Consider the following 26,759-nt stretch of genomic DNA (forward strand, 5'->3'; position numbering starts at 1 on the left):
TTTTATACAGATAGATTGAAAGACTTTTAAGCAAAAAGGAGCCACAGAGCCTTTCTTTCTCTCTCCCTACTCAGTTCTACTTTACAGTATACTTTCATTTTCACTTTCAATAAATCTATGCTCTGTCTGGCCTTGTTTTGTTTTGTTTTTTTAAAAGGACAGGCTGGGGCTACAGCTCAATGGCAGAGCTCTTGCCTCATACATGTGAGGCACTGGGTTCATTCCTCAGCAGTGCACAAAAATACATAATAAAGGCATGCTGTCCATCTACAACTACCAAAAAAGATTTTTTTAAAAAAGGACCTATAATTTAATTTGGAAAATTCTCAGCCTATATATATTGCAGTAATAAAAATAAGAAAATGTTCTGAAAGGAACACTAAATATAAGTATGACTGATAATTTTGCACCTGAGCAAAATCCAAGAATAAAAATGAGATTATACACCTTACAAACATTGTCAGCTAGACCTCACTCAATGAAACAGTAATAACAGAATAAAAGGTGTGGGGCTTTTGGGATTCCACAGGACAAGACAATAGAGCAATATGGCTATGAATCTGAGCTTTTCTCTTTTAAAAAAGTGAGGAACATCTCAAAGGTGATGGGCAAGGCTGCACTGCCACCCAGGGTTCCAGGAACAAGAGCATGCTGCCTGAATGGTCCTGGAGGATATAGCATCAAATCACAAAGGACAATTCTTGAGACTTAAGGTTTAATGGGATTTGTCTTACTAGATTTTGAACTTGTATGAGGTCTGGCATCCCTTTCCTTTGACCTATTTCTCCCCTTTGGAATGGCTCTCTATCCTATGTCTGTCCCACCATTGTATTTTGCAAATAACTTATCTGATTTCACAGATTCATAAACAGAGAAGGATTTTACCTCAGGATGATTATACTTGATTTAGATTTAGATGAGACATTCAAATAAGAAGACCATGGGAACTTCTGGATGGAATGAAAGCATTTGCATGAGAGAACATAAATTTTGAGAGGCCAGAAGGTTATGGACAGAATGCCAGTCACCTCCAAAATTCATATGTTGAAGCCCTAAGCCCCAGTGTGGCTTTATTTGGAATAAGTAATTTGGATTAAATTAGGTCATAAGGGTGAGGCCCTGAATTGAGAAGACCAGTGTCCTTATTAACAGAGAATCCATCCATGAGTCAGCCTCCTTATATCAGAGAAAACATTCTGCATTTGGCTTTTTGGGATTGGCTAACTTCACTCAGCATTATCTTCTCCAATGCCATCCACTTACCTGCAAATGCCATAATTTTATTCCCTTTTATTGCTGAGTAAAATTCCATTGTGTATATATGCCACGTTTTTTATTCATTCATCCACTGAAGGGCACCTAGGTTGGCTCCACAGTTTAGTTATTGTGAATTGTGCTGCTATAAACATTGATGTGGCTGTGTCCCTCTAGTACACTGTTTTTAAGTCTTTTGGGTATAAACAGAGGAGAGGGATAGCTGGGTCAAATGGTGGTTCTATTCCCAGATTACCAAGGAATCTCCATACTGCTTTCCATATTGGCTGCACCAATTTGCAGTGCCACCAGCAATGTATGAGTGTACCTTTTTCCCCACATCCTTGCCAACACTTATAGGGCAGAGGGGTGGGAGGGAAAGGGAGGGGGAAGAGGATTAGTAAGCATGGTGGAATGTGATAGACATCATCATCCAAAGTACATGTATGAAGACACGAATTGGTGTCAACATACTTTATATACAGAGATATGAAAAATTGTGCTGTATACATGTAATAAGAATTGTAATGTATTTGCAGTTGTTTATTTTTTTAAAAAAATTGAAAAAAAAAAAACCCAGAGAATCCAAAGAGTTCTTTCTCTTTCTCTCTCTCTCTCTCTCTCTCTCTCTCTCTCTCTCTCTGGTTTTCCCTCAGCCTCATTACTTGCATGCACATTGAGAAAAGCCCATGTGAAGACATATTAAGAAAGTGGCTGGTAGAGTTCTCTTATCAGAAACCAATCCTGTTGGGCCTTGATCTGGGAAGTTCAGCCTCTAGAATTTGTAAGACAACAAATTTCTGGGCTATTTTGTTGGGAGCCTAAGCAGGCCAACATGCTTACAAAAAGTGAGAAGCATTAATGTATAATAAAGATAAATTCTTGTCATTAATAATAAAATATAACAAATTAATGTCTAAAACACACTACTGGTCTTATGATGGCAATTACTAAAATGGGAAACCTAAAACTGATTATTAGAAAAGATTGGGGTCTACAATGAAATTTTTACATATAATTTTTACTCTTATATAGTTTTTCTAAAACTGTGCATATTACTTCCATCAATCCTTTAAAGTTAAAATACCATACCTTCGGGCTGAGGTTGTGGCTCAGTGGTTGAGCGTTTGCCTAGCATGTGTGAAGCACTGGGTTTGAGCCTCAGCACCGCATATAAATAAATGAATAAAATAAAGGTCCATCAGTATCTCAAAAATATCTTTTAAAAAAAAATACCATACCTTCATTTCCTAAATTTCAGTCATCCAAGTGTTTTTTAATTTTTGTTATATGTACTCTTGTTAATTTTCAACCAACTTATTTAAAATTAAATCATTTATTTTACTTTTTTTTTTTTTTTTTTAAATATTTATTTATTTATTTATTTAAGTTCTCGGCAGACACAACATCTTTGTTTGTATGTGGTGCTGAGGATCGAACCCGGGCCGCACGCATGCCAGGCGAGCGTGCTACCGCTTGAGCCACATCCCCAGCCCTATTTTACTTGACTTTCAACTTTTACTGCTTACAATTATGTTTTTCTGAGACACATTAAAATATGTCTATTAAAAAATGTTTACCCAGCTGGATGTGGTGGTACACGCCTGTAATCCCAACAACTTGGGAGGCTGAGGCAGGAGCATTGCAAGTTTGAGACCAGTCTGGGCAATTTAGTGAGACCCTGTCTCAAAATTAAAAATATAAAAGGTTAGGGATGTTGCTCAGTGATAGAGCACACCTAGGTTCAATCTGAAATATTGCAAAAAAAAAAAATGTTTATCCATGTTAACCTAAAATTATCTCCATGTTTCTGGAGTACAAAAGAGGCCATGGTTTGAGAAATAGTGCTAGATGCAAAATTTAATCATTTGATGTCTTAGAACCATATTAAACACATAAGAAAATAAATACCTATCTTTCATTATTTATGTATTTATTGTTGCTATTATGTCCAGGTTGGTTCTGAACTTCTAGACTCAAGGGATCCCCATCCCCCCGTCTCCTGAGTAGCTAGGACTACAGGCATGTATCACTGTGTCTGGCTCCTGTCTTTTTTTTGTTGTTTTTTGTTTTGTTTTCAATACATCCCAGTCCTTTCTAACATTTTTTGAGACAAGGTCTCACTAAGTTTCTAAGGCTGGCCTCAAACTTGCAATCCTCCTGCCTCAAACTCCCAAGTCACTGGGATTAGAGAATATACCACTGTGCTTAGCTCCTGCCTTGTTTTTTTATAATTAAATACCTCCACAAGTAATACCCCTGAAAAAAAATCTGAGTATTGTAATTTCCCATGTTAGATGACTAAATTGTACTAAATATAACTTGAAAATATTTCACACCATGAAAAGTTACATATTTTAAAACATTTAATATAAAAATGCTTAATGTTTGTAAAAAATTTGAAAACTACTTTTGTCATATATGGTTTTAGATACATAAAATATAAAACCTTTTTTGTGTGTATTAAGGATATACTAAGCTATATTCCCAGCCCTTTTTATTTTATGTCAGGATCTCACTGATTTGCTGAGGTCTTGCTAAATAGCTGAGGCTGGCTTCAAACTTAAAATCTTCCTGCCTTGGCTTCCAATGTCCCTGGAATTATAGGCATGTTCCATTGCTCCTGGCAAGAAAAGGTATTTATAAAAGAAAATTTTGTAAATAATCAAATAGCCGAACTCATAGTGAAATAGAATATTTATTTGAATTTCTCTTGGTAGTAGCACTCAACAAAGAAAAAATAAACCAAGCTGTGACATTTTGTTTTAAATGTAGCCATTTTTTGGAAAATGAAACAGTTTTTGTGTTTAATGGCAATAAGTGGGACATCTATTTTAAAACTACCATTTAAGAAGTAGTACTTTAAGAATATATACTATGATTAACATGATGTGTTTTATGGAATAGATTCATATCTGAATGCCAATGTGAATATGGAAGAAATATATATGTGTTAAAAACCACACTGGAAAGCTAAAAGTTCTTTTTTACAAAAAGTAGTTTGAAATAAATAAGAACTTGCTAGTAAACCCCATAAACTTCCACACATGGGATTTAAAAAAAAAGTCCCCACCTGCCCCCCCAACACAAAAGAAAAAACTTGGTCAATTTGAGTAGAGACATTACACGACCACTCATTTCTGTACAACATGGAGGCCTGGTTACACAGTCAATATTAACTTCCTAAAGTGCATCTTTTGAAGACTTGTCTAGTAAAATTGCAAAATCAAACATAAAACACTTAACACAGACATGCAATAACAAAGCTAAATCATTATAGTGCAAAGTTTTTAAAACTACTTCTAAAACTTTTGATTCACCAAAGAATAAAGACATCAAATAGAGTAGTGTTCTCATCCTCCAACAATATGCGTTATATGCTTTTGTTACTTGGCAAATCTTTTTGGAGTCGAATAAAAATAATGCAGTCTAAACAATATTTCTTCTGTTAATATAATACGATTCCTCAGGCAGAACAGTAAGATGCAGAGGAAGAGTTAGATTTTTGGAAGTTTTGGTGCATTAACCACAGGATTTGCCTCCTGCAAGTATCTCCTCCCTGCACTCTTGTAATCATAGGTGCAGCGGTGAGTTTCTGCATAGCGATGAGATGCACAGAAGTTGTTTCCACATCTAAAGCACAAAAAGAGTTTATGTGAATAGTCACATTTCTATGAAAGGCTCATCTCTTTGGGAGAGAGAGAGATGCTTGACTTCAGGTATTCCAACAGGAGCCCTTTGGATCTCCTTAGCAATCTCAGTGCTGACATTTCCCTTCCACTTATAAGCACAGAGACCCCTCCCAAACAAAACAAGTTAATTGTCTATGAATGAAGTTTATAATAAAGAATCCACTATGGAACGAAATAGGGTGTATGCCTTTCTGGAGTAGTAAAATTTCAAAAGCTGATAAATATGTCCACCATATCTCTTATATTTAAACCTGGAAAGAACGCTAAATTTCTAAGAAATTTTATTTCATGAAAAAATTAGATTATATAAAAGATAACTATGCCATAAAAGGATTTTTAAAAAATGTTTCTAGGGCTGGGGCATAGCTCAGTGGTACAGCACTTATATAGCTTTGTGAGGCCCTGGGTTCAATCCCTAGTACCACAAAAAAAAATTAAAATAAATGCTTTGAGCAATAAGATAGGCTGTTTTCAGTTGAACCTGATACATTCTAAAAAGTAGCAATTATTTTCAATGCTTGGCCTAATCCTAAGGGCAGATAAAGATACCAATCAATGCTAATAAAAGACATAGTTGTGGGAAGAAAAAAATATATTATTAAAAGAACAGTGATCTGTTTTGAAATAAGTGAACCATATAATTGTTAAAATTCACAGTAAATTAAATTCAGTCCTTTTTTTGGCTATTTAAAATAGAATATTGGAGAAGGGGTTCTTGTAGGTAATAGTCAAACAAAAACCAAGTGTATTAACAAAGAACAAAGAAGGTCCATTCTGTCCTATTGGCTTATTGGGTAGTGGAAGATCTGCTTTTGCCTTTTGGAAATTCATTAACTATCTACTTGCTCTTTACTTCAGTCAATTAGGAATTCAACTGAAGGTTGCTACTTGAACATCAGCTTGATGTTATGAATGGCCAATTTAAATAATGTTTTATTTTGCATAATCCCCATGCTGGGTCACAACAGAGAAAGCATCTTAGCTTCTCCAGCTGGCCAACCTGCCTGCATTCGTAGCTAGTAGCCAGTCCAGTTTTCTTTCCACAAAGAAAACAATGCTTTGTTGTTTTTTTCTTTGTTTGAAGAGGGGCTTTCACAGGTGGGAGGTGATGGGTACATTCCCCTGTTTAGAGAAAGGACATCTTGATTAATATAGGCATTAAATTCTAAATGTGAATATCACTAAGCAAAACACAAGACACATTCCTGTAATGATAAACATCTATGATGTAAGAATTTAATTTGTATCATTTTCTTTTTTGCATAATAGGGATTGAATCCAGGGGTGCTCTACCACTGAGCTCTACCCATAGTCCTTTGCCAAAGTGCTAGGTTGGCCTCAAACTTGTGATCCTCCTGCCTTAGGCTCTTCAGTAGCTAGGATTATAGGCATGTGCTACTACACCCAGCTTTATACAATTTTTATATTGAAAATTATTTACAGAACCTACAAGTTGCAGGAGTAGTTTCCTAAATTTTTTTTAAGATGTGATAGGATTCTACTGATACTAAGACAATATTTTTTAAGACTTCTTGTATAAACCAACACTTTGCTGATTACATCTGAGGATAATCAGCTTACATATAGTATACCAAACATTGAAGAGATCAAGAAAAGTATCTGGTTCAAAGTTGTCCTTGATGATTCCCCTGAGAACAATGTCTTTGTAAAGCAATCATCCTGCCAACATTGAGGTATATCAGAGGATCATGGGGCTTTTCTTTTAGTGATAAGCTACCACAGAAAGTAAATTCTCAACAATGAGCAACTTTCATTGTTTCAAATTTCATTCTTCCAAAATTTAATAATTTTAAAATTAAAAGAACATGTATTTTTCTCTGTTACTAAGTGCTTTAAAGTCAAAATCAGTTCACATATAAAAAAGCACTCTGAAAAATTTAAATGTTATAATGATATAAATGTTATAAATAGTGACTAACACAGTACACAGCTTGATCTCACAGTATTACTTTTTTAAAAAGTATAGTTTTACAGAAAAAATTATTAGGGGCTGGGGATTTATCTCAGTGGTAGAGCTTTTGCCTAGCATGTTCAAGGCCCCAGCACCAAAAATTTTAGTAAATTCTATACTATTGTAACTTGATTTTTTTTCTTTTTCTTCTTAAAAATAAGAGAATATCTCGCCAGGTGTGGTCACCTGCAATTCCAGTGATTCAGGAGGTTGAAGGAGAAGGATCTCAAGTTGGAGGCCAGTAAGACTTAGTAAGTCTTAAGACTTTGTCTCAAGAAAAAATAAAATAAAAACGGCTGAGGATATAGTTCAGTGGTAGAGCACCACTGGGTTCAATCCCTAGTACTAAATGATTGGTGATGATGATGATGATGATGGCATATTTCATGTGAATGAAATAAATTGGTTTGATTATTAACTTAAATGTCTTTAGAATTGACCAAAATCAACAAACCCTTTGGGAGAGGGTACTGGGATTGAACCCAGGGGCACTCGACCACTGAGCCACATCCCTATTTTGTATTTTATTTAAAGACAGGTCTTACTGAGTTGCTTAGTACCTCATTTTGCTGAGGCTGGGTTGAACTTTCGATCCTCCTGCCTTAGCCTCCCAAGCCACTGGGATTACAGGTTGGCGCCCCTGTGCTCAGCCCAATTCTCTCTTTGTATTTATATTTTTAAGAGGTAAAAAGTACCCCATATCACCTTTGTGAAATGTTCCTGGTAATTCTAAGTGCACTGAGAAAAAAAGCTCTTATTGAATTGGTGCCTAGGAGCCATTAGGAGTCATTCAGTTACTTCTTTCAAGTTTTTTCCAGTTTTGTGCAAGAACTGGGAGTACATTTTACAGACTGATAGTAAAGCAGACTCAATTTTGTTGGGCTTGTATATTGAGCACCCAATCTGGATTGTGGCAAAAGATATAGCATCAATTAACTGTAAATCTGAATTTTTAATCTTTAAAGAGTTTTCATAGTCTTTCATCTGCCTAATAAATATTAAACTCAGGCCTCTCATACTTTTTCATAGTAGTTGATTAGAACTTCACAGGTGCCAGAACCATTGACACTCTCCCACTTTTCTTTTCATTCCTCTGCTTGTTCTTACTATTTTTATTGGCCTTTGATAAGTGCCATCAAGCATTTGTGAGTCCCTATTATTTTTAACAAGTATGGACAGTAGCTTTGAGCTTATCTGATGAATTGGGATGTATCTCAGTGGTAAGAGGGTATACTTAGCATTCATAAGAAGACCAATGAAGAAACTTAGTAAGTCAATAAAGTAAAACTTACACCAAAAATTAGTCTCCAGATAACTCAGAATGATACAATTATTACTTAGGTGGGTTCAATTCTCAGCACCAAAATAAATAAATAGATAGATAAATAAGAACTTGCACAGGACCCACAGGGACGGCATCTATACAAGATACCTAACAGAAGCACATTTATTTTCAACCACCTTTGAAGCTCAGGCTTAGGATATTCTTTCTAAAACAATGGTGGGTCAAAGAAAACTACTGATTATAAATTAGTTCGGTGCAGTCACATTTTCATTTTTCTTTCTGTAGGAGATTCTTGAACTCAATATTTTCCAAATTTTTTCATTCAAGAACTATTGTGAATGTGCAGACATAAAGAACATATTAGTGGGCTGGGGTTGTGGCTCAGTGTTAGAGCGCTCACCTAGCATGCACAAGGCACTGGGTTCCATCCTCAGCACTACATAAAGTAAAATAAGATATTGTATCCACCTAAAACTTAAGAATAGATTTTTTTTTAAAAAAAGAACATATTAGTGACAGAATTAGGTGGCATAAAAACATCTGCCATCTCCTATGAAAACTGTTTCTATATATTCTTCTACCCAAAGACAACTATTTATTAGTCATCTACTCCATCACTAATTGTCCTAATATTCCTTTGACCGGCAATGAAAGCCTTACATGTCCAATATGATGGTTTATAACTTTCCAGAGCCATTTCCTACTATTTACCATGTCATACCAACCCTGAATGATGTACTGGGTCCGTTCACATCCAAAGTCTTTTTCCAAAATTCTCTACATCACATGCCAACCTATTAAAATTCTACTCATCCTGTAAGACATCATCAATCCTCAACTCTTCTCTGAAGCTTCCTCACAAATGTGTATTACATGCATAAAGAAAAATTTCATAAAATAATGTTGATGTATAGAATAAAACTAAGGTTAAAAAAGATAGAGGCTTGGGGTAAAACTCAGTGGTAGAGCATTTGTCTAGCATGGTGGCTTTAATCCCAAGCACTGCCAAAGTAATTTTTTAAAAAGACAAAAATAATAGCAAATCAAAATAAAAATCTGTTGTGATTTTTTTTTTTTTGTGGCACTAGAGACCAAACCCAGGGCCTTGTACATTCAAAGCAAGCACTCTACCAACTGAGCTATATCCCCAGCCCTCAAAATAAAAATCTATAATAACATAATAGCCAAGAATTAAAAAGAAAGAAATGTAGCTCAGTGGTAAAGCACTTGCTTAGCAAGCATAAGGCTCTGGATTCGATGTCTAGTGCCACATTAGAAAATAAGAAAAAAGAAAAAAATATTTCAAATACAAAGACCAAGTAAGGTACTTCTACAGAGCACCCGCTGATTTTGAAATTATGGAGATCTTTGGTGACCTCAGGATTAGCAATTTCAGAAGATCAGCAAGAAGAGAAGAAAGCACTGAAACCTACATTAAGACGGATGGAGTAGATGAAAGATGCAAATTACTAAAAGGCTTTACTGTGAATTAGGACAGCACAGTATGTCAAGGAAAAACTATAACATTAAAAGTGGATATATCACAGAACTGGGTTGTGGCTCAGCAGTAGTGTGCTCGCCTAGCACGTAGGAGGCCCTGGGTTCGATCCTCAGCACCACATATAAATAAACAAAATAAAGGAATTATGTTCATCTACAACTAAAAAAAAATTTTAAAAAGTGGATATATTACAGTAATCAAAACATTGTGGCACTGGCATATACATACATAGACCAATGGAAGAGAATAAAGACCTAAGAAATAAACCCTCATCTATGAGGTCAAATAACTTTCAACAAAGGTGCAAAGATCTGGCAAGATTTGGCACCTTTATTAAGGGAAGAGTAGTCTTTTCAATAAATGGTACTAGGAAAACTAGATGCCCGAATTATAACAAAATAAAGCTGGGCTATCATCTAATATCATATTCAAAAATCAACTTAAAATGGATCAAAGATCTAAATGTATGGCCTACAACTATAAAACATCTAGAAGAAAACAACATGAGAAAACTTTCATGATACTGGATTTCTAGAATATGACACCAAAGACACGAGTGACAAAGGAGAAAATACACAAACTGGATTTCATGAAAATTAAAAACTTGTGCAACAAAAGACACTTTTTAAGAGAGTAAAAAGTTTAGGCATAGCAGCACTTACCTATAATCCTAGCAATTTAGGAGGCTGAAGCAAGAGGATTGCGAAGTTTAAGACCAGCCTCAGAAACTTAGTGAAACCTTAAGCAGCTTGGCAAGACCCTGTCTCAAAATGCAAAAATAAAATAAAAGGGTTGGGGATAAAACTCAGTGATAAAGTGCCCCTGGGTTCAATCTCCAGTGCCAGAAAAAAAAAGTAGAGAAAAAAAAAGTGGAGAAAAGTTTGCAAATAATTTCATGATAAAGGCTTAATTTCTAGAACACATAAATGACTTGTAAAATCCAATAATACAAAACAACCAGCCTGATTAAAAAATGTATAAAGGACAGGAATAGATATTTCTCTAAAGATATACTAATGGCCAGAAACACCTGAAATTTAGCCAATGAGGCAATCAACATCACTAATTAGAGAATTGATGATATCACTAATCATTACAGAAATGTAAATCAAGCTAGGTACCCTGGCACATGCCTATAATCCCAGCAATTTGGGAGGCCAAGGCAAGGGGATCACAAGTTAAGACCAGTCTCAGCAACTTAGTGAGGCCCTAAGACACTTAGGAAGATCTCGTCTCAAAATTTTTAAAAATTATAAATGAATAAAAAATAAAGAAATGCAAATCAAAACCACATTACTTATCACCTTACACTCATTAAAATGGCTGTTTGGAAAACAAAACCAGAAAACAAGTACAAACAAGGAGAACTGGAATCCTGTGCACTATTAGTGGGAAAATAATATGGTGATTCCTCAAAAAATTAAAAATAAATCAGGTGTGGTAGCACACACCTGTAATCCCAGTAACTCAAGAAGTTGAGACAGGAAGACTGCAAATTCAAGGATGGCCCCAGCAACTTAGCAAGGCCCTGTGTTAAAATAAAAAACAAAAAGGGCTGGTAATTTAGCTCAGAGGTACTATGCCCTTGGTTCAATCCCCAGTACAAAAAAAAAGAGAAAAATAAAGTACCATATGATCCAGTAGTTTCATTTCTGATATACACCCCAAGGAATTTAAAGTAGTATCTCAAGTTCGCAGCACTATTACTCACTCTAGATAAAATGTGGAATCAACACAGGTGTATTACTGACTGATGAATGGATAAGCAAACTGTGCTATATAAAACAATGGAATATATGCCTTAAAAAGGAAGAAAATGTTGACATGTGCTACAACACAGATAAACCTTGAAGACATTATGATAAGTGAAATAAGCCAGTCACAAAAAGACAAATACTATATACACTTATATGGTACTTAAGAGTGGTTGCTGAGGGAAGCAGGGAGGGAGAAAATAAGGACTTGGTGGTTCTTTTTTGTTTTTGTTTTGTTTTTGAGATGGGGTTTTCCTATATTGTGCCTATGCAAAGTTTCAGTTTTGTAAGATGAAAAGAGTTCTGGAGATAGATGGTGGTTATAGTTGCCCAATAATGGGAATATACTTAATGCAAAGAAACTGTATACTTAAATTATTAAAAAAGTAAAATTTGTGAAAAAAAGCAAAAAAAAAAAGTAAAATTACTACACAAAAAATTTGAAAAAGTAAGAAGATATATTAAGACTCCATAATATCAGCCCTTACACAGAAATGGAAAACAAATCCTAAGTATCTCTTAAAAACATAAAACTCACATGATAACTATAATATATAAAGGTGGCACATCTTGGATAATGAATTTCCCAACTCTGGTCTGGATATTAAAACAAAAGAAAATGGGAATAGCTTCCCTATCCTTGAAAATACTGACTGATTAGTGCAACTTTAAGGTGACAGCACTTACTGGTAGGAGGAAATACTAATGTTATAGTCACTCCTGCTACTATGTTTTAGACAGGGCTAGTCCTAGAGATTGCTCCTTTCTTTTTCTTTTTTAGTACTAGAGATTGAACCCAGGAGCACTTCACCACTAAGCTACATCCCAAAGTCCTTTTTTTTTTAACTTTTTATTTTCAGACAGTGTCTTGCTAAGTTGTTGAGGCTGGCCTCAAACTTGTGAACCTCCTGCCTCAGCCTCCCAAGTCACTGGCATTACAGGTATATATGCCACTGAGCCCACCTATTTTTTTTCTTTTATCCAGAAATAACTATCAGTCCATCAAAAAGAGAGTCTTACCCTTGATACTGAAGCAATAATGTTAAAAACATCTTTCTAGAGTAATTCCTCAAAGCCCATTCAGTATCCCATCAGGACTCAAGAGTGGCCAGCCACTAGGGGATGGGAACTATATGTTAATTCTTCAATAATCTTGTTTTTTTCATATAGACCATATCTTTTCCCAGACAAAGGATGTCAATTTCAATTCTGTTTTATTCTTCAGTTCACATAATGAATTTCTGAACTGGAATAAAGTTTAGGGAGAGAGTTTACTCTGTACATACCATAGAAAATGTTCTTCCCATTTCTCTTTGAAAATTCAACATTATACATAGTAATGTGATTATTAGCTTTATATTATTTTCAAAATAATCTATAGCTTACCTACTCTTTTCCCTGCTGCTGCATTATTTCCATTCATTCCAATACCACGGGCAGACTACAATTAAAACACAAAAACACCTACAGAGGTGAGTCAATGGGGAATAGAAGAGATCACCAAACATGAAATACTTGCATTTTATTACTAAGATGCTATTGGGCTTCCATTGAAAATTATCTAATCTATCTTTGTTTAATTAACAAATTAACTCGAAAACTGCTTGTCATGTTTAGTAATATGATTCTTATTATTATTTAGATTTGATGGCTCAGATAAGAGTTCCTACTTTGAGAAAAATATTAGTAAAAACATTCAGTATTTAGCAATATATAATAAACTGTTTATATGAACTTATTTTCAAATCACACTTCTCAATCTGGGGCTAATATTATTTGAAATTTTATCATAAAAATATTTTTTAAAATTTTTAAAGATTTTTTATAAACTAGGCAAATATTTTCAGAGAAACTTATGAAAAAAGTCCAACCTTAGACCCCTATTTTCTGTAAACAAAAATCAAACTTTAAATATGATGAATAACTTACATGGATAACTACCAGATTATGTTGAAATGAAAACACTTACTAGAAAAAAATCTGTAGGTTCTGACTGGGGAGAACTTTTCCTAAGGCTTTCTTCCTGAAAATGCTGAAGGTTTGTAGACAGACCAATTCCAGAGGGCCGGAGCCTGCCTGCCCCACGTGTGCTCTGTAAACTGTCTTTGCTTGCGCTCTGCGCCAGTGAAGCAAAAAAAACGACATTATTTACACAACCAATGGGCTCTTTGGAAGCCTTGTTGGCTATTTCTGTAATGTCCTGAGCCTCAACTTTGGAAATAATATCAGATCTTTTCCCAGGCGAATCAACTTTAATACCACGAAAGCGAGTAGTCCTAGAGAAGGAAGAATCTGCCATGGTTCGAACATCCAATGACCTGAGCGTGTTTTGTGAAGCAGAAGGGAGGTTCCCAGACTCCAAACATTTGGACTGTCTCTGTGGTTTCACCAGAGAATTACGCAGTGGCGTTGGAGCAGAACAGCGAAGTGGTGACAACAGTCCATTCTTGTGAGGACTTAATTCGCGGTGGTTGAGAACTGCAGTGTCTACTGACTCACCACTCAACACTCGTGTAACGTGTTTCAGATGCTGCTCTGTGACTCTCAACCCTTTGTCATCATTAGTGAGTAAGAGCTCTGTGTTTGCCTTTCGAACGCCTTCTAAGCTACTGTTCTGTTCAGTAGCATTTCCTTCTGAAACCGAGGCAAATGGACCCACTTTAAGTAGAAGTGATTCTCCAGGTACACTCCTTTCTGAAGTTGGAAATAAGACACTATCATCTTTGTTATTAGAGGGTAAGTTCCCTGAAATGTGTTTTGTCCGCCTGGGCAGGGATGATCCAAGAACAGAACCAGCAAGCTCTCCATCACTTTCCAACTCCATATGGGGTACCTGAGGTATCAGTCTGCTGTTACTGCTAGGATGAGACAGAGTGTTACTCTCCCAGTTATTCTCCTCCTTAAGTGCTTCACCAGTGAGAGACGAAATAGGTCTATCTGCAGGGGGCTGAGTTGCCAAAGTTGCAGCTGCCTTCCTGGATGGTTCTGGTAGATATTCATTTCCAGGAGAAGATAAACAAGATTGCCCAATGTGTGGCAGGACTCTTAACAACCTGTGGCGTGCTGCTGCTGTGGAACTGCTAGAAGGTCGAGAAGCTATAGGTGGATGAGGTTTTACTTTGACAACTTTCTTAGGCTATAAGAAAAGAGTGAATATATAATTCCTTTACACAGATGAGCTGCCTCTGGTAGCTGCTTTTATCCTAGACTCATTCTCTGGATAGTATGCAACTCTACATCCACCAAACATACTCTTTAAAACTGAAGGTTATGAGCTGGGCACAGTGGTGCTTGCCTCTACTCCCAGCAACTTGGGAGGCTGAGGCAGAAAGATCACAAGTTAAAGGCCAGCCTTAGCAACTTAGCAAGACCTTATCTCAAAATAAAAAATAAAAAGGAATGAGGATGTACCTCGGTGGTAGAGCATCTACGAGCTCAATTGCTAGTACCAGAAAAAGAAATAAATACATAAATAAAATTTTTAAAATGAAGATTATGATTCTAAGCTGTAGAGATTAATAGCAGTTGCCTAAATCTGAGTATCTTCATGCATTCTCTAAAATAAAATAAAGCAAAATAACAAAAAATCCACAACCAAACAGATGAATAATATAATCAAATAAAATCACCCATATCCCACCCTTCAGCAAACTGGGAGAGATTCAAGTAATATGAAGTTCAAAGAAGAATTAGGAAAAAACCTAAACCTAAAAGACTTATCTGCAAAACCTATGCCAGTGGTAGAGAGTCAAGAAAGTGTAGCTTCAAAAACTGAACCCATAAAAAAGAAAATATACTTGTTATAAAAATACTGAAAAAGGTCTAAGATCTAAATCTTGGATATCAAACATGAGATATATTATGCTTTGTATCTTTAATGTCCCTGAAGAGGTCATGTACTAGACAATGCAGGAATGTTTAGAGGTGAAATTAATAGACTATGAGAGCTGTATCCTCATCAGTGGATTAATCCATTTGAAGGATTAATAATATGCATGAACTGCTGGGTGTGGAAGCACACGCCTGTAGTCCCAGTGACTCAGGAGGCTGAGACAGGAAGATCACAAGTTCAAAGTCAGCCTCAGCAAAAAAGCGAGGCACTAAGCAACTCAGTGAGACCCTGTCTCTGAATAAAATACAAAATAGGGATGGGGGTGTGGCTCAGTAGTCAAGTACCCCTGAGTTCAATCCCTGGTACCCCCATAATAATAATAATAATATGCATGAACAACTGGGTGGTTAGGCAAGTAGGGTATAGCTGGAGGAGTTATATCACTAGGGGTGTGGTCTTGGCATATATCTGTCCCTGAACCCTTCCCCACACCCTCTGCTTCCCAGTATCCAGAAGCTGAGCAATTTTCCTCCATCATGCCCTTCTGTCATGATGTTCTGCCTCACCTTGGGCCCATAGTGATGGAGTGGGCCCACTCATGCATTGAACCTCTGAAACTATAAGCCTAAACTAAACACTTCCTCTTATAAGTTGTTCTTATCAGGTATTTTAGACACAGAGACAAAAAGCTGATTAACAGAGTCTACAAGGAAATCAAAAGGAAGCAACCTGAAATAATTTAGTACCCAAGGAGATAGTATTATTCATGGGAGGAAGGAATAAAGAAGAGTAAATCACAAGGGCAAGGTACCTTTCAAGAATAAATGTAAAGAAGAAGCAAAAAGAGGAAAGCAAAGATCATAGAGAAACAAAAGTAAATCAAAAATTATAATGCACAAATTTAAAAAAAATAAATGAATTCAAGGGACACTGGCAGAGGAAGTGAATTGGGGGATGGAGAAGGGGTGGAAAAGAGAAATCACTGGGAAATAAATTGGACCAAATTATGTTGTATGCATGTATCAATATGCCACAATGAACCCCACGATCATATATAACTATAATGCACTAATAAAAACATTAAAAAGCGAATCACAAAAATCAGAACACACACTAAGAATTCCCTCAAAGAAAAGAGTGCCACTGATTAAAACAACTAAAAAATTAAACAGTTGTGTGGCACACGCCTGTAATCTCAGCAACTTAGGAGGCTGAGGTAAGAGGATAAAAAATTAGAGGATAGCCTCAGCAATTTAGTGAAACCTTATCTCAAAATTTAAAGAATAAAAAAGAACCAGTGATGTAGCTCAGGGGTGGAGTGTCTCTGGGACTGAACCCAATCCCATTAAAAAAAGGAAAAAAAAACAAAAAAACTTGAATACAAAACTCTCACTTTTGTATATTAACCACAACTATTAATACTTACCAAATAAATAAAATTATGGGAAAAATCAGAAAAGAAAAAGAAAAGGGCACACCAAATCCATAAAAACTATAAAAATAAAACAGAAAAAAGTGAGAATTAGAATATTTCAACTACTTAAAATTTTCTCCCAACACAATGAAGTGAAAGACCACTGCATCACAACACTCCAAACTGAATCAGATAAGCTTAAGTTAGTATTTGCATGTATTTTTTAAAAAATTATATCAAGTGGCACATACCTATATTCTCACTTTACTTGGGAGGCTAAGGCAGAAGGATTACAAGTTTGAGACTAGCCTTGGCAATTTAGGGAGACTCTGTCTCAAAATAAAAAAATACAAGGTTCATCTCTAGTACTATGGGGAAAAAAAGTCATACCAAACAGTAAATCTCAAAACTGAAGACACAATGAACAACAGAGTGATATAAATATCAGGCCTAGAAATAATCTCCAGAAAATGAAATCATGTTAAAATGAAGAGTAAATTATCAGTTACACAAGGAGACTAGATTCTACTGAATATTTAATAAAGAATATTGGGAAGGGGTCAGGGTTGTGGCTCAGTGGTAGAGTGCTTACCTAGCATGTGTGAGGCACTGGGTTCAAGCCTCAGTACCACATAACAATAAATAAATAAAATAAAGGTACTGTACCCATCTACAACTTAAAAAAATAGGAAAAAACGAATAGTGGAAAAAGATATGAAAACAGGCAAGAAAATTAAAATAAGAATTTAAAATGAGAAAAAGTAGTTGAATAGAAGACAAAGACATTCCAATATGTGTATAAAGGAAGTCCCTAGAAAACATTTAAAAACTAATATATACATTATAAGAAATTGTCCTGAAATAAGACTTGAATCATTATGTTAAAAAAGACTTTATTTTGTTTAAACAAATAAAATAAAGATATTTTGTCCATCTACAACTAAAAAAATATTTTAAAAACTACTCAATGTACTGTGAAAATTGACCCAGAACAGTAAATTCTAAGACTATCCTAAATTAAGTCATTTACAAAGAAAATAAGTGGGATTGTCAACTGGATTTCTCAATGGCAATATAGGAAGTAAGACAAAAATGGAGCAAAATTTTACAGAAACGCCTGGGAAATCAAATCACATTTTACACTCAGTTAAAGGGTAAAGAAAAGGTTCCGAACATGCAAAAACTCAGTAATTTCTGTTCTTATAAACCTTTTTGAAGAATTTACTAACCAAAAAGTATAGAGAAACTTTAGTAAAAAAAAGATTGATAGTAAGCATGGTATATATGTCATTGAAACGAAAATATCAGTGGGTATAAGGAATGCACATTTGGAGAAAAAAGAAGTTCACTGTCACTTAATATACTGATGGTCATTAATAAGTAGGAGTTAAAAGATATTGATGGTATATGGTCCTGATATTAGGCAAGGAAAGTTTAAGGGTAAAGATGCTAAAGATATGACATAAATAAAATATTTTATAACATTTTAGGATTTGCAGTACAATGAAAATATGCTACTAGTATTTATGTACCAAGTCACACAGCATCTATCTCCTTAAAACAAAAAACTATGGGAGATGAAAAGAGATATGCACAGAAAGCTTCTAATTATAGACTTTCATGTATCATTATTTTCATTCCAAAAGATTAAGTGGACAAGTTAAAAAAACAAAACAGCAGATCTAAACAACCTATTATTAAGGTTGATTTTATAGATATAAATACCAAACTTTTACACTTAAATTAGAAAATACCTTTGAAATACACATAGAATATACATGAAAAGTGATATTGAATCTCAATGAATAAAATTCTATTAAGTAGAAATGTTAACAATATTGTCCAATTTCCATGAAATAAAACTAGCAATCCATTAAATTATTTTTGTACTGACAAAAATTATATACTAACAAAAATCATAAATTTACTTTAAAAACAATTAAAGTACTGCAAATTGACATTGTATTACTATTATTAGTATTACTAGTATTTTGTAGTAATTAAAATCCTACAAGTTGACACGTTCCCACTGATGTGTTAACTGAGAAAAATATATCATCTTTGAAATATTTCTAGCAAAAATGTTTTAACCTGCATGATAAAACTATCAGACAAATCCATATTGAGGGATATTCTGTAAAATAATGGGCCTATACTCTTAAAATACCTGATATGAATGTCCAAATAAAGTTAAAAAATAATTGTTTAACCAAATTGTCTAAGCAAACATTACATCTAAATGCAATGCAGATTTATTTTATTTTATTTTATTTTTGAGATACAGTCATGCTGTTGCCCATACTAGCACTGCACTCTTAGACTGAAGCAATCTACCTGCCTTGGCCTCCCTAGTAGCTGGAACTAGAGACATGTGCCAGAGTACGTGGCTATGTGATTCTTGATTGAAAACAAAACAAAACAAAATGCTATCAAAGCATATTATTTAGATGTGGAAAATATGAATACAGATGACATAATGTGCATCAGTGACACATTTTATGAGCATGTTAATTGCATGGAAAGAGAAGGAGAAAGCCCTTATTCTTAGGAGATACATGGTAAATGAAATATTTCAAAAGTGTCATAATATCTACAATTAATTCCCAAACAAATCAGAGGAAAAAATTAGGGAGAAAAAGCAAATGTGAGAAGGCATTAATTAGTGAATCCAGGTAAAGTGTGTATATGTGTGTGTGTGTGTGTGTGTTTGTGTGTTTCCAATGCTGCAGATGGAACCCAGGGCCTTGCACATGCCAGACATATGCTTTATCACTGAGCTACATCCCCAGCCTTGGTATAGTATATGTTGATCTTCACTGTAGTAGTCTTATTTCTGAGAAATTAAACATTTTTCAAAATTAAAAGAAATAAAGCAAATAAGTTTTCAGAAAAATGCTGAGAATTCATTGCCAGAAATCTTTAAAAAAAGAAATAATTCCATAAGAGGTAAAATAATTGAAGGAAATACATAACTACAGGAAAGAACAAGTGATAACAGAAAAGGTGAATATGAGCTGGGTGTGGTGGCGCACACCTGTAATCCAAGTGACTCAGGAGGTTGAGAAAGGAGGATCACAAGTTCAAAGCCAGCCTCAGCAACTTAGCGAGACCTTGTATCAAAATTAAAAATAAGAAGGGCTGGGGATGTATCTGAGTGGTAAAGCACCCCTGGATTCAATCCCTGGTCCCAAAAAAAGAAAAGAGAGAGAAAGCAAACAACACAGTGAATTCCCAAACCATTTACTATCCATAAGAACGGGAGTCTAACTAGAGTAAGATATATTCCATGCTTATGTAATCATATCAAAATTGATTCTGCTGTCATAGATAACTAAAAATAATAAACATAAAAGAAAAGGTGAATGTATAGGGAAATATAAATAACTGAAGAGAGCTGGGGTTGTGGCTCAGTGGCAGAGTGCTTGCCTACCACATGCGAGGCCCTGGGTTTGATCCTCAGCACCACATAAACAAAATTAAATAAAATGAAGGTATTGTGCCCAACTACAAATAAAAAATAGATATAATAAATAAATAACTGAATATTGGCAATATAAAACAACTAGAGGGGGCTGAGGATGTGGCTCAGTGGTAGAGTATTTGCGTGGCAGCATGAAGCCCTGGGTTCAATCCTCAGCACTGTGAAAAATACATAAATAAATAAATTGGGGGGGGGGTGTTCAAAATACATGTAGACACTTAAATGCTTGGCCACAATGACACAAAAGTTGTTGGAAGTATAATGAAGTTGGTATTCTAGGATTTGGGCATTAACCAGAAAATAGCAGGAATCATTTTTATAAGACTGCAATAAATCAAAGATGTACAGTATACAATCTCTAAGTTAACCACTTAAAGGAACCAGCCTAAGAATATAAGACTAACAAAAAAGTATATAGATGAAAATTAAATAAAATTAATATTAAAAAGGAAGGGGGTTGTAGCTCAGTGGAAGAATGCTTACTCAGCACACGTAAGGCATTGGGTTCAATCCTCAGTACCACATAAAAATAAATAAATAAAATAAAGGTATTGTGTCCATCTACAACTAAAAAATATTTTTTTAAAAAGGAGAGGAGGGAGACAAAATGAAACAAAATGGGTAGTAAAATAGAAAACAAATAGATGAAAAATCTGAATACAATTAGTAATTTCACTAAATGTAAATAAAAAATAAATGTCAGTTTAGATTTTTAAAAAATGAGGTAAACCATGTGCTGCTTAAATTATAACAGAGATTGAAAATAATAGAATGGAAAAGATACCATACATACCCTGCAGAAAAACAAAAAGAAATAGGTTAATCAAAGCAGATATTTTAAGAGTGCTACTTAAGATAAGGAAAAACATTTTATAATAATAAGTGTTCAATCAAAAGGAAGATATCACAATCGAGAATCTATACTAAACCCAATGACAGAACTTCACAATATAAAATGCAAAAATAAAGAACTGAAAGGAAAAAATAAATCCACAACTATAGAAGAAGAGTTTAACCTAACTCTCTTAATGATTGATAGAAAACAGAATATCCGCTTCAAAAACAAAAAATAAAGACAAACCAGAAAGGATACAGAAACAAAATCTGAACAACACAATTAACAAAATTGATAAATTAACAAACTGATAGACATTTTACATATCAGAATATATTTTACAATAAATATCAATATATATCAGAATTTATTTATATAACATCAGAATATACAGTTTTTTCAAGGGTAAAAGTAGGATTGCCAATATGCTTATATTCATAAACCTCAACTACCTTCAAAAGATTAAAATCCTTTCAGTATGTTTTCTCGTAAATTAAGCTATAAATCACTATTAAAAAGGTATACAGGGCTGGGGATATAGATCAGTTGGGAGAGTGCTTGCTTCACATGCACAAGGCCCTGGGTTTAATCCCCAGCACCACAAAATAATAATAATAATTATTATTATTGTTGTTATTATTATTAATATTATTGTATACAAAATTGCAACATGTTTGCAAACTAGAGCCTACTTCTATGTAAACCATGGGGGGGAAACCCCAATATCAAAGAGGTCTACATATTTAATGTAAAATCTATCAAAATCCCAAAAGCAAAAATAAAATGTAAACCTTATCAAAATCCCAAAAGTTTGGCTGGGTGGGGTGGTGCATGTCTGTAATCCCAGCTGCTTGGGAGGAGGAGGCAGGAGGATTGCGAGTTCAAAGTCAGCCTCAGCAATTTAGCAAGGCACTAAGCAACTCAGTGAGACCCTGTTTCTAAATAAAATACAAAATAGGGCTAGGATGAGGCTCGGTGATCGAGTGCCCCTGAGTTCAATTCCAGTTCAATCCCCCCACCCCTCAAAATCCCAAAAGTTCAAAAAATAAATAAAGTTTAAACATAAATAGAAAAAAAAACACCTTAAAAGTAACAGTATTGCCACTGTGAAAAAGTTTTGTTAAGTTTTTAAAAATTAAAAATAGAATTAATGTATTACCCAACAATTTCAACTCTGGTATATAGTTAAAAGGAGTGAAAGCAAGTTCTCAAAGAGATATTTTGTACTACCATGTTCATAGCATCATTATTCACAGTGGCTAAAATATGGAAGCAACCCAAGTGACTACTGATGGATAAATAGATAAATAAATGAAATGCTAAAGATGCAATGGAATATTATTCAATCTTTAAAATGAAGGAAATTCTGACACATTCTATGACATGAATAAACCTCAGAGCATTATACTAAATGAAGTAAGCCAGTCACAAAAAGACAAATGCTGCACGATTTCACCTTATATGAAGAATCAAATTCCTAGATATAGAAAATGGAATGGTGGTTGTCAAGAGGTTGGGGAGGATGGGTACTAGGGAAGTTGGGATTTTGTTTTTTTTATTTTGGAACTGAGGACTGAACCCAGGGACACTTAACCACTGAGCCACATCCCCAACCATTTTTATTTATTTTAATTTTGAGACAGAGTCTCGCTAAGTTGCTTAGGGCCTTGCCAAATTGCTGAGGCTGGCTTTGAACTTGTAATCCTCCTGCCTTAGCCTCCTGAGTTGCTGTGCCACCACACCTGGATGGGGAGTTGTTTTTTAATGAGTACAGAGTTTCAGTTTTGTAAGATAAAGTTCTCAAGACTGGTTGCACAAAAATGTGAAAGTACTTTACATACTGAATGGTGAGTACAACTTGAAGATGGTTAAGATGGAAAATTTTATCTTCACAATTAAGAATAAAAAAATTTAAAGTTCATGACAGAATCTAGGTGATAATAAATTTAAGTGCTTGGTGTTAATTTCAATTTAGCTGTTTGTTGGAAAAGGAAAAACACAGACTAATTTTTCTCATGAAGAAAAATCTTAAATAAAACATTAGCAAATGAAATCTAAAGACATAAAAAAGGAAGTAAAAATAACATAAAAAGAGAACAAATCACAACCAAGAGTGGTTCATTCCAAGAATGCAAGAATTGTTCTACATTTTTAAAATCAATTTGCCACATTATCCGAATATTTTATTCAGGGTACAATATTTTAAAACTTCCCTTTGGATTTCTTCTTTGACCTATTAATTATTTAGAAATGTGTTATTTTCAAACATCGGAAGACTTCCCAGATACTTTGTATTTAACTATATTCTCTTATAAATTAGAGCATTTATTTTGGTATTATTTGAATATTTTAAAATTTATTGGGACTTCTTTCATGGCACACAATGTGGTTTCTTTTAGTAGATGCTCTTCTCAATTCCCCCTGAATATCAGAAAAATGCAAAGTGAAATCAGTGTGATTTCACTATATACCAACCAGAATGGCAAAAATAAAAACAGGAGAACCATTCAAGATACTGGTTAAGAACATGAAAAAAAAAAAACAAAACTGCAACTCTCATTCGCTGTTGGACAGATATAAACTAGTTTAAACACTATGGAAAACTAATAAAATTTACAATAAAACTAGAATAGTAGCTATTATCCATAATAGGTAAATATTTACACAGCATTTTAAAAAGAATCCAAGATTAAATTTAAACTATCTTTTATTATCCTTCAAGTTCTAGAGAGATGAATTGTTTTGTTGTTTTGTTTTGTTTTGGTACTGTACTGGGATTGAATTCAGGACCCTGCACAAGTTAGGCAAGCACTCTGTCACTGAGCTATATCCCCAGAACTTTTTAAAATTTTTCACTCGAGCTCCTGCTTCGTCTTAGTGTGCCTTAATCAGCCCATGTTGCTGTACACAATTGACAAGGGCTTTGCTAGTACTGCTGAGTCTTCCCTCCTGACAGGGGAATCCACAGGAGGCAGGAGCAGAGGCTCCCCCAAGACCTTCAGCCCACATCACTGCTCCACTGCTCCTTCTTAACTGAGAAGCACTGTTTGGAGGTGAGGTATGTGTTGGTGTCTGTGTTTGTGGAGGGAGGAGAGGGATTACTTGGATACATGATTTGCCACTAATGAAGCTATTAGAACTAGAAATAGAAGGGAAAGAGGGGGAATGTGAAATTCTGGAACTAACACCTACAATCCTGCAGCCAGAAACTGGAAAATACTCCTCACAGAGGTTTTTGTATATCAGCAAAGGCAAACATTAACCAAGGACTCAGAATAATGTGTGAGTCGAGCTTGTGGGCAGATTCAAGGGGCTTCGAGAGCTTAGAGATAGGGAATTTAATTTAGAGCCCATGAGGGACTTTGCATTTAAGTTGTAAAAAATGAGTAGAAGCTGGCTGGGGAATCTGGTGTGAGAAAGCAGCCAAGGGGGCAAAAGCCTAGGTGATGGACCCCAAGTCATGAGAGCTTGGAGTGAACAAAACTCAATGTTAAATGCAACATCTGGGGGATTAAGCTTTCCAAATATGAACTTTGGAAGGACACAAATGTTCAGTCCATTGTACCTCTCTCATTCAAAAAATTGCTATGGAGGGCTGGGGATGTGGCTCAAGCGGTAGCGCGCTCGCCTGGCATGCGTGCGGCCCGGGTTCGATCCTCAGCACCACATACAAAGATGTTGTATCTGCCGAAAACTAAAAAATAAATATTAAAAAAAATTTTAAAAAAATTGTTATGGAAAAGGGGGGAAAAGCATTATTCAGAATAAACAGCATGCCAATAAATTCCTATGTTGATACCGTTTCCCTGGCATTTATGTATTAGGAGATGAGGGCTTTGGAAGGAGAGTAGGTCAAGGGAGTGGAGCAATGAATGAAATTAATACTTCTAAAAGAGGACCCTTGCCCTTCTACTATGTGAGGACACAAGAAGAAGGTATGATCTGTGAGCCAGTAAGTCCCTGTCACTATGCCTTGTTATGGACTTTCTGGACTTGCGTACTGTGAAAAATAAATTTTTGTTGTTTATAAAAAAAAAAAAATTATTTTGAGACAGGGTCTCGCTATGTTGCCCAGGATGGCCTCAAACTTGTGTAGCCTCCAGAATAGCTGGGTATAAAGGTATGTACCACTTGCTTGGCCTAGAGTTATGAAATTTAAAAATCACAAATTAATATAACTCATATTAAGTTGCCATATAATCTTTCCCCATGTGTTACTGGCCCTTTCATGTATCAATAAATAACAGAGGCCAGAATCTTGAAATGAATAATATTTTATAAATTTTTGTTCACAATTACCAACAGACCTCATTGTTGAACCCTGAAAGGGTAAGCTAGAAAAAATCCTGGCCAAGTGCTGACAGCATCACCTTTTTGCTGAGATTCATGTTCTCCATCTTAGCCTTAAGCAGCTTCATTTTATTCATAGTTATTGAATTTTCAATGATCTGTTGCCCAGAAGGAGAAGGCTCAACTTCTTCATTCTCATCTGTATACAAATTATACACTGAACCACCTCTGCAAAGAAAAATAACAACTTCTTGAAATTTGCTTGATTCCGGCTCAAAAATTAAAACTCTTCTATGTGCAATAGCAAATATACATGCTACTACCTATAAAACACTAAATCCTTTTTGTCAATGTAAATGCAAGGAAAATATATTTCAAAAAAATGTTTTTCTCAGGAGAACAAATAAATGGGGATAAATACTGCATCATGAAAATCTAGGACATTTCTAGAACAACCAGTGCAACTAAAAATCTAGTATACCTGAGCTTCTCTTAATTCAACATTCAACAAATTATTGGTAAAAATCATTGGACACCTGTTAACAGCATTCCCAAAGGAGCAAAATCCATTTCCACAAGAATGCTCTGATTTCATTTTATTAGCCAAGGCTGACAGATGTGCAGCCTACACCACAGTCTGATCAGATTTCCATGAACTAGAATAACAAAGAAATTGGTACAGAAGTACAGATTTTTCTTTATCCTGAAAAGATTCTCACTAAAAAGAAAAAAAAAGAACTCATACATAGGTATAATCAGAACATTTTCTGTTCCTAAATAACAAATAATAAAAAAATTTTAAAAAGGGCTAACAACTTTTTTTCTGTTTGGAAACATAATTACGAAGAATAGCATAGACTTTAACACAGAAAAAAGATACCTCTCCAAGTCAAGCCATGACACACATTATTAAACATGTTAAACTTTCAATTACTGATCAACCATCATGATATATTTATTTACACTTTAAAGAAATATTTGGAGTCTCTTTTTTTTCTCAGCATACCTGGAGAATGATTAAAACTTCAGAGCAAATTAAGAATACATATTAGTCACTGTGGCCCATTTACTTATATGAATACCAAAATGTACAGCCATGCTACAGAAGTATGAGGATTAACAACATATTTTCTGTTCTATCTTCTTGTAACAAATGGAAACAATTTAGGATAGGCTTAATAACCTTAATATAGCAACTAGCCTCCACAACCCATTTGATCTGCAGTTCTTGATCTGTGACTATCACTGCTACCTATAGCTAGCTGATTGTCACCTATGTATACTAATGGACAAAAATCACAGTGTTAAAGTAGTCACATTGCCTGCCATTTGCTGAACACTTACTGTTCAGGCACTTCCTACACAATATTCCTAATCTTTGCAAAACTACATAAGGTAGACATTATATCCTATTTTATAAATGACAAGATTACAGTTAAGGGAGGTAAG

At 34.8% G+C, this 26,759-nt stretch overlaps 2 protein-coding genes across 10 annotated transcripts in view; both read right to left on the minus strand.

The window, feature by feature from the left end:
• Positions 1–26,759, minus strand: part of Marchf8 (membrane associated ring-CH-type finger 8) — a 224,908-nt gene that overhangs the window by 148,607 nt on the left and 49,542 nt on the right. The window lies entirely within an intron of this gene.
• Positions 4,069–26,759, minus strand: part of Zfand4 (zinc finger AN1-type containing 4) — an 86,499-nt gene continuing 63,808 nt past the window's right edge. For 7 of the 9 annotated variants that reach the window (XM_048807454.1, XM_048807456.1, XM_048807457.1 and 4 more), the window contains 6 exons: positions 25,391–25,538; positions 16,717–16,782; positions 13,428–14,594; positions 12,845–12,899; positions 5,951–6,068; positions 4,069–4,887 (listed from right to left, as the gene is read on the minus strand). In XM_048807454.1, the coding sequence (XP_048663411.1) occupies positions 4,752–4,887; positions 5,951–6,068; positions 12,845–12,899; positions 13,428–14,594; positions 16,717–16,782; positions 25,391–25,538 (1,690 nt within the window). In that variant the 3' untranslated portion in view covers positions 4,069–4,751. Of the gene's footprint in view, positions 4,888–5,950; positions 6,069–12,844; positions 12,900–13,427; positions 14,595–16,716; positions 16,783–25,390; positions 25,539–25,846; positions 25,967–26,759 lie in introns of all 9 variants that reach the window. The other 2 variants (XM_048807460.1, XM_015498891.2) reach the window with 2 other exon arrangements.

The sequence above is a fragment of the Marmota marmota genome, unplaced genomic scaffold, assembly GCF_001458135.2.
Source record: "Marmota marmota marmota unplaced genomic scaffold, marMar, whole genome shotgun sequence".
Taxonomy (NCBI): Eukaryota; Metazoa; Chordata; class Mammalia; order Rodentia; family Sciuridae; genus Marmota; species Marmota marmota.